This window comes from Drosophila virilis, chromosome 5 (assembly GCF_030788295.1).
Source record: "Drosophila virilis strain 15010-1051.87 chromosome 5, Dvir_AGI_RSII-ME, whole genome shotgun sequence".
Lineage (NCBI taxonomy): Eukaryota > Metazoa > Arthropoda > Insecta > Diptera > Drosophilidae > Drosophila > Drosophila virilis.
This window is the reverse complement of record NC_091547.1, coordinates 18663993-18675287: the sequence shown is the minus strand read 5'-3', so window position 1 is coordinate 18675287 and position 11295 is coordinate 18663993. Positions and strand designations below refer to the sequence as shown.

Here is an 11295-nt window from a genome sequence, read left to right as displayed (position 1 = left end):
TAGGAACTGTAGAAGTAATATTGAGCTATTTTATTAATTTTGTATTTGTGATTTTGCCCACTGTCACTCGAGAGTCGTCGACTGCGCACTTGCTGCAATGCGCGAATTCCGGATCAGTGCCAATTCAAATGCGCAGGTGAGCTGAACGTTTGTTTCATTGTCCGTCGCTCGGTCGTTCGGTTCGTTTCTTATGTTTTTATCGTTTCGTGTCTCGTCATCGTCTGTCTCTGTCGTGTCTGCGCAGAACAGTTAACAGCAACACCAACAGCCGCAACGACACTTGCGTCAGCGCGTGTGTGTATGCCCGTGCATGTAATTGCGTGTGCGTTTGTATGCGTTTGTTGTTGTGTACGGATTGCGTATACGCCGCGTGCGCTGCGGCTCATGAACTTGTAGAACTTTAAACTGATTTTTCAACTCACTTGGTTAGTTGTTGCACTTGCGATTGAGGCTGACCTTAGTTTGGTTTTAACCTTTTGTGCCTGTGCTTAAACAATGTAAGTGCCAAAAATGGCAAGAGCACATGAAATACACGTATTTACTTATTTACCTAAGCATATGAAACAAATGAACAAAAAACCCAAACAGCAAAAAATAAAATGGACTATGCACGCTTACAATATTCCAGCTAATTGTTTAATTAACACGTGCCCACAAATTATAAAAAAGACACAAACAATATATATATACAAAAAAAAAAACTAAAAAATTATGAAAAATAAAAATAATAAAGCAAAACGCTTTTACATAGCGTTTTTGTTAGACAGCTGTTGTTATGTCCCTCTCTCTCTCTCTGTTCCTCTCTCTGTGTGTGTGTGAGTGGGTTTTTTTTTGTGCGTTTTATAGCTACATTTATTTATTCACATTTTAGCATCGTACTTAACCAATTTTTGTAGATCTACCAACAACAACTCGTATCAGTTGCGGTTAGTGTCACTTTTTTTTACCAGCCTTACTTATCGGCAAAATGAACGATACACACAAAGACAATAACAAAAAAATCATAAAGACATATGTATATATATAATATTAAATAAAACAACAAAATGTGAAAAAACACACACTTCAATGTGAATGATGGGAAACAATTGCACAAAGCTGGTTTGTGCGGAACTTTATAAGTTACCTGTTATAAGTTAATCGATTAATCGATTCCAGGAATACTAAAAACACAATATCATTTTATTTTTGTGTTTCGTTAACATGCCGTTATGTAATAAATGAAAAGATTTTAATTTAAATAATTAGTAAATATCAAAAAAAAAGCTAACAAAAACTCTTTTGTTTATGGCTTTGTGTCAGTTTTATAACATTTGACACTCTTTTCTTTCTCTCTCAGTAAGTTAATTAATTAAATTAAAACTAAAAAACTCCCTTTTTTATCAGCACAACACAATCATATCTGTCATTTGCTTTTATGATTATTACAGTCTATTTTTGTGCCGGAAATTCCTAGAAACGGCTTTGAGAATTCTATCGAAAGATTAGAGACAGAGATATCAAAGCCTCTGCCCCCCCCCCCCCCCCAACAATACAGCAAATTTGTTTGAACTTGTTGCATTGAGCCGTTAAGCATCTAATGCTAAGCACGTCGGGTTAGACCTAACCAGTTTGGAGTCAAGATTCGAACTGTAATTGACTCTATCAATCTAAAAATAGCAGATCGGGTAACCTAATGGATCTACAAAACAATTGCTTTTAAGCTTACCTCCAATTCTGTTCCGTTTTTTTTTGCAACTTCTTGACAGACTGTTGTTAATATACTCTATATGTATATATATTTGTGTTGTAAAGGAAATGAGTCAACGCTTATCACAGAATAAAAACTTTACAATCGTGTTCAGTTTTATTGAATCTTATCCGAGATAGTTAATCATAATTTAGCTTAATCCAGTTTAATAGGTTAAAGATGGCCATTAATACCTCTCACCTTTCATAAAATATTATATATATTATAAATCACTTGAAAATAAAATAAAATAATCAGATAAATCGATGGATAAGCCAACAGTGAAAAGTGGCAATATTGCAATGAAAAATGGCAACGCCGCCCATATTAAATATTAACAATAGGTAAATAAAATTGGGTCACCTCGTTAAAGTGGTAAACGGCACCTGCCAACTTTTTAATCCCTTCTATAAATACCTCTCACTTTTAATCAAAAAATATTTACCTTAAATAAGTTTTATTAATCACTTGAAAATAATATGCAAAGCCTTTAATCAACTGTAACTAAAGTGGTTTATCGCAGTTGCCATTGAACGACTTAAGCGACAGTAAATTTTAATACTAAAACAGGAATAGTTAGATTAAATTACAGTGAAAAGTGGCAACAAGGCAGTGAAAATTGGCAACTAGGCGCGATTTAAACTTTTAACTAATGGTTAAATAAAACAATTACAATATAATTGTTTAGTTTTCGTTTTTTTTTGTTGTTTGGGAAAACCCATATATCACAGCAAAGAGAATCCCCATTCAGTTGCGATAAATAAATTTGATGACTTACGCCTCTATACAATACCAAATGGGTTAGACATTTTTACCGAAAACATTCACAGGGCTTACCTTACCGAAATTTCCATTAACAGTGCCCAGGCACCGATTGCACGCGAGCCCAAACGCAATTGCAAATTCACGGAAAGTGCTATCAAATATGGCGTCAAGTATTTAAGATAGTTGCTTATCGATGGCATTGATAGATAACAATTCAGGGCCCGCTACGTACAAACCTTGGCGCAATATGTGCGACAGGTGATGCGACCTTTTTGGGCTAACATCAGGTGTAGGCCCAGGCCCAATTATCTAACTGGGTCAACAAACAGCCCCCGCTGTATAATCAAAGCCAATGTCAGTTATGTTCCTAGCTGTTTATTCGCATTAATCAAAATAAATGCTCAACACTGTAATAAACTGTATCGAGACGAAGTTTATGGGTCAGTTATGGTTAATATAATTGTGCGGCCGCATGCAGGACTTGATAATTTGTTCAACTACGACCGGAAACGAAAGAGCTGCAATGAAAAATGTGCATTAAGTAAATAGTTTTTAGCGAAATTTGGCTAGGCTAATTTGACCTACGTTTGTCTGTAAGAGCTGTTATAGCATGGGATTTAGATCTGGCCAGCTGGCTTTATCGACGTCCTGTCCCTCAATGTTGTTGCGCTTATCGCTGTTCAGGCCGCAAATGGAGCAAATGCTTTTGTCCTTGCGCAGCAGATGCTTGTCCAGAAAGTGAGAGTTCTTGCGCCGCTCCGGGCTGCCTGTGTTTTCCAAGGCGCTGCACGCGGAGCACGAGGAAGTCCGCGACTTGACTCGGCTGCCAGCCTCGACCAACGAGCGACTACGCATGCCATCTCCCTGTCCCTGGGCCTTGCTCTCCATGGGCGAGCGTGTTGGCGTCTCGTTATTGGTCTTGCCGGATGCCAATTTATTGCTGGGCACATTGTTCGGAATGCTTGGTGTTGGCGTATCCGTGCTCAGCTTGTACATGGGCCCCTGGCGATCTACAAAGCCCAGACGTAGACTTTCCTCCAGTGCCCGATCCACCTCCTTTTGCAGCTGGGGCAGATCATTAAAGCGTATGTTCTGTTGCTTGGCCACTTGGATGATGATGTCCTCCTTGGTGCCGGGACCGGCAAGCGACAGAAATGCGCCATAAATGTTTAAGCGTTTCATTACTCCAATTTTAAAAATACAAATTTAAAACTGCAAATTTTTTTGCTATAATCAGTATATTAAAAAAAAAAAAACAAAACAGTAAATTCTTTACAAGTTTTTGTCCAAGCTGTTCAGCCTCTAAGTTTATCGAATGACTGAATGTTTTCGCCCAAGCTATAAATTCGTGGACTACTATTTAAAAAAAAAAGAATGTTTTATGAAAATCTATTCAATGCTTACTATGCCATACTGTTTCAATTGACCCAGTTCACTTAAGTTCCGATTGAAATGAATGGATTTAACAATGATTTCATTTTATTCTTTTTATTACATTTTAGTCCCTACTTAAATATCATATTCCATTCTGTTGCATTTCAACTACATTGGTTGAGTTTTATTTTGTGTCAGCCCAGTCTGAACGTCACACATAATTAACTACCGTAGAGAGTGTGTGTGTTTAAATGTGCATATAGATCTGACGACGCTCACTCTTTGAACCCCTGATCGCTTGACGTCATTCGGCGTATAAATAAAACTTATTTATATTTTGCTAGTGCTTATTAGACACATTTTCTGCAAATATTTGCGCGATTATCGGGCAACTTAACCGAGTTAAGCAGTTTAAAATACTATAGCAAAAAGAGAGTGCTGCACGCATGACTTTATCTTTAGCTGGAATAACAAGTCACTCGTGTATACATACATCATTTTGTTGAGATACGCATGAGCTAAATGCTAATTATGTACTAGTAGAAACCAAAGTTCACGGGCTTAGCTCGAGATTATCAGTTGCCTATGATATAATAGCCACTTCTCATTTTTGATCGATTTTCTTATCGATAATGCACTTTGTTATCGATTATTTGTATTAATAAAAAATCTTGCCTCATCAATGTGTGTCAAAAGAATCGGTATCGATCATTATCGGTTTAGTTTTCCAGATAACTTAATTAGTTTTTTTTTCGATTAATATCGGCTGTCGTGTACCTGTAGTTCGATTAATATTTTATATTGATAGATAATTTGCACTAATTATCAATTATATTATTCCTTTATTTGGCAAACTACAATTCAGATGAGAGCTTTATTGTATGGGTTTCGCTAATTGCAAATTCTTTTCAGTTTTGTTTATTGTTTTTGCTGAATAGCTTGTAGTATATAATTACAGCGTGTGTGTGTGTGGGTGTGTGTGTGTGTTTTTCACATATGTATTTGTTTAAAATTATATGCGATAAAACGCTTTAATCAAAATGTTGCTGAAATTTTGTTTTTGTTTTATTTTTTGCAGCTGTTGACAGCCAACGCACGAGATACGAATACGTGTTTCGAAAATACCAACGAGCCCGAAGATAAAGAATTTTATATATAACAATTTTTGTGTATATACAAAAAAGAAAAACAGCAACAATTTAATTAAAATTCATGCTCAAGCTCTAGCCGGAACGTGTGGAATTGAAACGCATTTCGAAAGCGCAAAAAGCAAAGAAACGCGAGGCGTGAGAATTTGCGATAAGAAATGCAACAAACTTAACAAATTGAGAGCAACAAACAAAACGAAGTGAGGAAACGAAGAAGAGAGCGCAAGAGAGAGAGAGAGTAAATACGCTTTATAAGCGACAGAAGAGAGTGCAGAGAGCGCAGAGAGCTTAAGTTTGTAGCGCCGATAAGCGTTATCAGGCGCCCAGGTGTCCACGCCTACTCGCCTACACGCACATAGACTAAGCCTAATGGCCGACGAAGATCTCAGCCCGCTGCCGTTTCGGCGGGAGCGCAACTTGAGCAATCGGAACTTCAACAAGCGCAACTCGCGTCGCCGCAGCGGCCAGCCATCGGAGCTGGAGCGTCACAGTAGTGCCGTGGACACGGAGTACGGCGGACGACGCGACAGCAACGCGAGCAGCAGTTCCAGTTCCTTTCAGCTCTCCTACTCGGTCAATTCGGATACGGAGAGTGCGTTCAATCGACGTTCCGTGCTCAAAATGCGCGCCGACAGCGATGACACGGCGGAGCCACCCAGCACGCCCACATATCCACAGACACCCAGCACACCGGATCCGGCACTGCTTGATGTGCGGCAGAAGGTGCAGCGCTTCGAGACGCTAAAGACGACCATCAGCTATAAGCGACAGGAGCGCTTCAGCCTGAAGTTGCTCGAGAATCGTCGCCATCCCAGCTTTTCGCAGCACGACGAACATGCGCAGATCCGAACTCCACCCCCGCCGCGTCGCATTGCCTTGCCTGGACTCAGCTCCTGCAGCAATTCCATTTCCAGCACGCCCGTCAGCATTGACGAGGTGCGCTCCGAGGATGAAGTCGATCAGATATCCGACTTTGAAACGGATCCCCAAGCCCCTGTCGACTACGTGCTCAGCGAGAGCAGCTCCGCAGTGTTGCCCAGCGACAGCCCAGATCTAGAGGATGTCAAAGCACAGGCAGTGCAGCGTTCGATTAGCGCGGATCCATCAGGCACTCTCTCTCCCGCACTAAAGCTGCGGAATGACAAGGATTTTCCAAGGTGAGTGAAATACCGGCCGGGCGATAAAGGGACTTATTGAACTGGGGAAGCTTACAGCTTGTGTATCGAATTCGTTTGCTCGTTAGTTTCGACTCGTTTATCAATTTACAAATGATCTATTGATTCAATTTTGCCTTGCTTCGTTTTTCAACACTGTTAAACACAATTTGCTGACAATTTAAAAACATTGTTGGAGTGTTGAATTTTTTGCAATTTGTGTTCCCTTCTTTTAATTTTTGAATTCGATGTTTACATAATTTTTGTAGATAGGATTTTCAGTCAGAATTTTTTCCAGCAACCTTTGGCTGTATTCCTGTCTTTCACAATGTTGTTATACAATTTGCTTTTTTGCTTCCTTTGGAAAGATTTTCCAACACCGTTCGCTTACGCATAAACGACCTTCGCACACTGTTTGCTGTGTCAGCGGGCGGTCAAAGTTGCGCTTCCATTTTCGTAATTTGCAAAGTCGAAGTCTAATTAAGCGACTTGGCCATAAAATTCGTTGGTATTTATCGCCATGCTGAATCTGAATTTAATTGGCAGGTGTTTGCTCTCAAACATGTTATTTGACCAGGCAGCGCTTGGAGTGTAAATTGCGTTTGGGATCGGATTTGGAACCGGTTGCGACTTGGAGTCAACTGTCAACATTTATCCAGAAACTACTTAAACTTGATTAGAAAATGTAGCAAAATTTGTAAAATGTATCTGTCGAGTCCAGGTTTTCGAAATCAGCTGCAGCTAAAATATGGAGGGTTCAGAACCCAACGATGGGCCAAGCGGCAGCAAACCGAGGGAGGCGGCAAAGCCGGAGCGACCCGACGAGAATCAACAGCAAAGCGACGAGGATGTCAGTATAGAAGTCGTGCAGCTGAACGATGGTTCCCGACCATTAATGGTGTCCAGAGGCAACAATACGGAGCCAACGCGGCGCTCATCAATGAAAATGGAAAGAACGTTGCGAATAGAGATTCTGACACGAGAAGCCAGCTCGGAATCGATTTTGGATATACCAAAGGAGGAGGAGGAGAAACCAAGGCACATAGAAAGAGTGGTGCGCAAGGAACCTCCGCAGCCAAGTACCGACCGCTCGTTGGATCTGGACGACACCAGTCGAATGAAATTGTTTGGCCAAAAGAAACTCAGCTATGAGAGCGATGGGGGTAGCAGCCAAACGGAAAATAGATTATCCCCGGATAATACTGAGGCCAATTCAACAGACTCCTTTGGCATCCAGAGGCCCGAGGGCCTCGTCGAAGGGGTAGGTACTCAGCACCGTCATTGTCGCATCGATATTACTTGCTAGCTTTGCAGTGTGTGTGTCTTACGTCTTCCAGCTGACTGGCTTTATAGTCACCGGCGTCTCAATGTTATTGCTGATCATGATCTCCTGGCTCCTAATCTCTCAGATCGACTTTTTCATGCATTGCTTGAAAACTGTATCGGTGGTATTGCATCAGGCGGTTGGCGGTGTAAATATATTTCAAGGCCATCAAGATCCCATCAAGCATATCAAGAGGGTGAGAGAATTCGCTATCTCTCTCTATTTTGTTGTCCATCTTTTTGTAGTAGTTGCTTTTATTGTTGCGATTCCCTGGCCAGACCAAATCTCTGAGTGCCTTCAGCTCGTGCCTTGGCGTGGGCGACGCCTATCAGCTGGCATTCAGACGACCCGTGATTCATGCAGCGTAATTTCTTATCTTCTGCTTGGTTGTTGATGTTGTTGTTTGCGTAGTGTTCTGGGTGCCAGCTAAAGTCAAGTGATATACTCTATAAAAAGATTGCCGTGTTTGACCGCCCCGTTTGCTCTTATCGTACACAGAAATTATCGTTCTACTCCGAGAAGGAAGACTGAAATCATTGGCACAACAAACCATCAACTGGTTGGTAAATTTCATTCAGTCTATCAACCCAAAGAGGAGTAAGTGCATCCCATTAAATCACTTATGTAACAACTAATACTAACTAATTAATTGCATTTTTCCAGAGAGGATGAAATTGAAATTGAGTTGCGTGATAAGAGCGACAAGTGCGTGCATCCCATACTCGAGGAGCTCATCCATACCGAGGAGGCCTATGTGAAGAATCTGTTCACTGGCCTGGAGAACTATGGCAATATATTTCAGCGCAAGGATCTGCCGCTGGGCCTGCGTGGCAAAAAGTACGATCTCTTTGGGAACATCGAGCAAATCGCCGAGTTCCATCGCGACGAGTTTTTGCCCATGCTGCAGCGCAATCGTCGCGATCTGAAACGACTTTTTGATGAATTTCTCGAGTTCTTGGATGTGAGTAGCGATCGTATAGCTCTTAAAACGATCAATAATTGTTCGAATTTCCTTTCGCAGCAAAACTGTTTCTATGGCTATGTGATCTTCACGATGAACAAACAGAAATCATTAAAGCTGTGCGATCTCTATAAGAACTATTTTACGGTAGGTAAAGCGGCAAATTATTTCACATAAGCTAATAATATATTGTCTTATCTAAAAAATACGTTCTTTACTTACAGAGCATACGTCTGGAGCGCGATGATAAGCTGGGCATTAATAGCTTCTTAGTGCAGCCCATACAGCGCATGGCGCGTTATCCCTTGCTCCTTACCCAGTTCATTAATGTAGGTGGACTGTTGTGTGCCCTTAATGTGTTTTAACTAATTTGTATCTTTCAGACCTTTTTCAAGAATCGTGATATTGTGATGAAGCCACTGATTGAGTCCTGCTGCCGCCTGGAGAAGCGATTGCGCACCTTGCTGGTCACCACCAACGAATCGGAGATCATCAATGATATTGTGGACTGTAACGAGGTTGGTTACTCCTTGCTCCTTGTGGCAGGCCAAATTCTCAACTAATCATGTACTTTTCTCTATTTTGCAGTTCAATGTGTATTACCAGGGCAAGTTCCGTAAGGTTAGCGAGTTTCAGGTGCTGGATTACAAGCTGAAGCGCAGCTATCGTGCCAAGGTCTTTATATTTGACAAGTGCATCATTTATACGGAGATCAAGGGCAAGCATTTGGTGTTCCATGGTCGCTATCCTTGCGAGCATATTGGCATCTCGGCCAAAACCAAATCTTTCACGCTCTACTATGAGCGTCGCAAGCAACAGGAGTGCGAGTTCAGCGCCGATGCCGCACAGATCCAGCTCTGGCTGGATCTCATCCGTGACATGATCAACAACTTCGCCAACGAGGAGCGGCAGAAGCTCCAGGAGCGCTATTCACGTGAAAACGATCATATGCATCGCAAGGCGCCAAGTTTCGCGCTCTATCGCGACTCGAATCGCTTCAGCTCGGACAGTGGCATTGGCAATATCTGGATTATGCCCAAACCGGATGAGGAGACTGCCAGCAATCGCACCACTTGGTATGCGGCCAACTAAGCAGCCAGCACAGGGGGTTACTCCGTTCCTGCTGGACTGCTGCTATATAAAAGAGATCACTCTATTCGAGTGTTCGTGTGTTCGTGTGTCCGTGTTCATGTCGAGTTATGGAGCTGCGGCCAAGCGGAACGCTGCACGTTCTGGGCTACAGACTGGACCTGAAAAGCGTGTGCATTAGGTCAACTTTGTTGAACATTGAATGGTCTGCAGTTAACAGATGGCACACTGTTATTATGAACTAAATTTGTTATAAATTCGTTAGAATCAAAATCTAAAAAAAAAAGTTTAAAAAAGTCTAATGCTAAATCACCAAATATTGTCAATTAAGTTAATTCTAATATTTTAAAAACACTTATGTATTTCTGTTGTCACAAGTAAACAAAATTGTTGTCCACTCTAAAATTGTGTGTTTACTGAAAATTTTTATTTCTTGAAGAAAAATTATAGGAAACTGGTTTTCATTATCTTAACTTAATGCAAATTTAAATATATATTGTAAGGATATGCTGTGAATATTAAAAGATTTGGAAGATGAAGTGTTTATTAGAAACTGCATAGATTTCATATATATGACGCATTGCATAAATATTCCTATGCATTATATAGTATTCTGATAGATAGCGCAATTTGGGAAAGCTCTATCAAAGGATATTCTGATAAAAACATTGTTTTGATGAAGTATTACGAGCATCCAAATAGGAACTTAATATTTGTCTGAAAGGTGCAATAACAGCTATATAATATATTTAATAATGGCCGACAAAATGAATATCAAACACTAATAAAATTAAAAACTAATTATTGCAGTTTCATAAATAGCAATTTTTGGAAATTATTAATTATATGTTAAACATGATTTTTCAAAAAAGTTATAAAGCACTAGCTGGGATTGAAATAGAAATTACTCCATGAATATGAATTTTCAATAGTTAGCTAATTGATAGTTAATTATTTAAATTATTTATTATAGCTCAAACAGCTCGTATAATGAGAACTGCTAATCGAGCATTTAAATACATAGGAAAATAATTTATTAGTTTACCCAAAACCTTGACTAACAATGCGAATGTCAAACATGAGAGCCAAATAAATTGACATGTGAAACATTTTATCTATTTTTTCTTCTTTACAAAATCGATGCCTGCCGCAACAAGTTGAACGATTCGAAGACGTCAAAACAATCAAAATGTATCATGAAAAGGTCGCACGCCTCTGAAGAACCGTCGATCTCGTCTGTCTGTCTGGTTCCGCAGCAGCCCCCGCCAAATAGCCTAGCCCAGAGTTATTGTTAATAATATGCCACAAAAAGCAAAACCAACAAGGCGAATAACTTGTTTGGCACTCGAACAGCTTGTGACATCACTTTGAAAATGTATAAAAATAAACAATTGGCGCTTATAAAAACAATCCCTCGCTAAAAAAGAAACAAATTGTAAACATTTCTGGCGTGCTGTTGCCTTGCTTCGTTTTTTTTTAATTTATGCAAAATGTTTGCAGACTGCAGCTCATCAATCGCGACCAGGCAATAATTATTGCCATTTCGTGGTATCTGCCGATTGTCCACCAATTGTTGCACAGCATTTCTTTGGGGCGTGCACAAAAACAAATCAATTGCAAATATAATAAATAAAATGAAATTGTGAACAATTCATTTGTGAAATTTGCAATGTTGACGACGACAACAATAAAGCATGTATTTATATATACGTATATATCTATATAAATATAGAGAGAGAGAAGCTACAGAG

At 40.1% G+C, this 11295-nt stretch overlaps 2 protein-coding genes across 2 annotated transcripts; one reads left to right on the top strand and one right to left on the bottom strand.

Annotated features, from left to right (window-relative positions):
• Nucleotides 1-144: 144 nt before the first annotated feature.
• On the top strand, nucleotides 145-9896 carry LOC6625119 (triple functional domain protein). The gene is made up of 8 exons (XM_002049463.4): nucleotides 145-497; nucleotides 4947-6173; nucleotides 7993-8091; nucleotides 8158-8455; nucleotides 8516-8602; nucleotides 8680-8784; nucleotides 8839-8973; nucleotides 9044-9896. The coding sequence occupies exons 2-8, from the start codon at nucleotides 5386-5388 to the stop codon at nucleotides 9545-9547; spliced, it is 2016 nt and encodes a 671-aa protein (XP_002049499.1). The 5' UTR covers nucleotides 145-497; nucleotides 4947-5385; the 3' UTR covers nucleotides 9548-9896.
• LOC6625118 (uncharacterized) lies at nucleotides 2854-3779 on the bottom strand. The gene is made up of 2 exons (XM_070210067.1): nucleotides 3080-3779; nucleotides 2854-3012 (listed from the first exon to the last, which is right to left on the bottom strand). Exon 1 carries the CDS (start codon nucleotides 3674-3676, stop codon nucleotides 3098-3100), a length of 579 nt encoding a protein of 192 aa, XP_070066168.1. The 5' UTR covers nucleotides 3677-3779; the 3' UTR covers nucleotides 2854-3012; nucleotides 3080-3097.
• Nucleotides 9897-11295: the final 1399 nt, after the last annotated feature.

Bases quoted from the DNA above. Each gene is read 5' to 3' on its own strand.
- LOC6625119 (XM_002049463.4), top strand. From the start codon at position 5,386: ATGGCCGACGAAGATCTCAGCCCGCTGCCGTTTCGGCGGGAGCGCAAC. The intron at 8,092-8,157 runs GTAAGTGCATCC...GCATTTTTCCAG, and splicing joins GTCTATCAACCCAAAGAGGA to AGAGGATGAAATTGAAATTG. The intron at 8,456-8,515 runs GTGAGTAGCGAT...TTCCTTTCGCAG, and splicing joins AATTTCTCGAGTTCTTGGAT to CAAAACTGTTTCTATGGCTA.
- LOC6625118 (XM_070210067.1), bottom strand. From the start codon at position 3,676: ATGAAACGCTTAAACATTTATGGCGCATTTCTGTCGCTTGCCGGTCCC.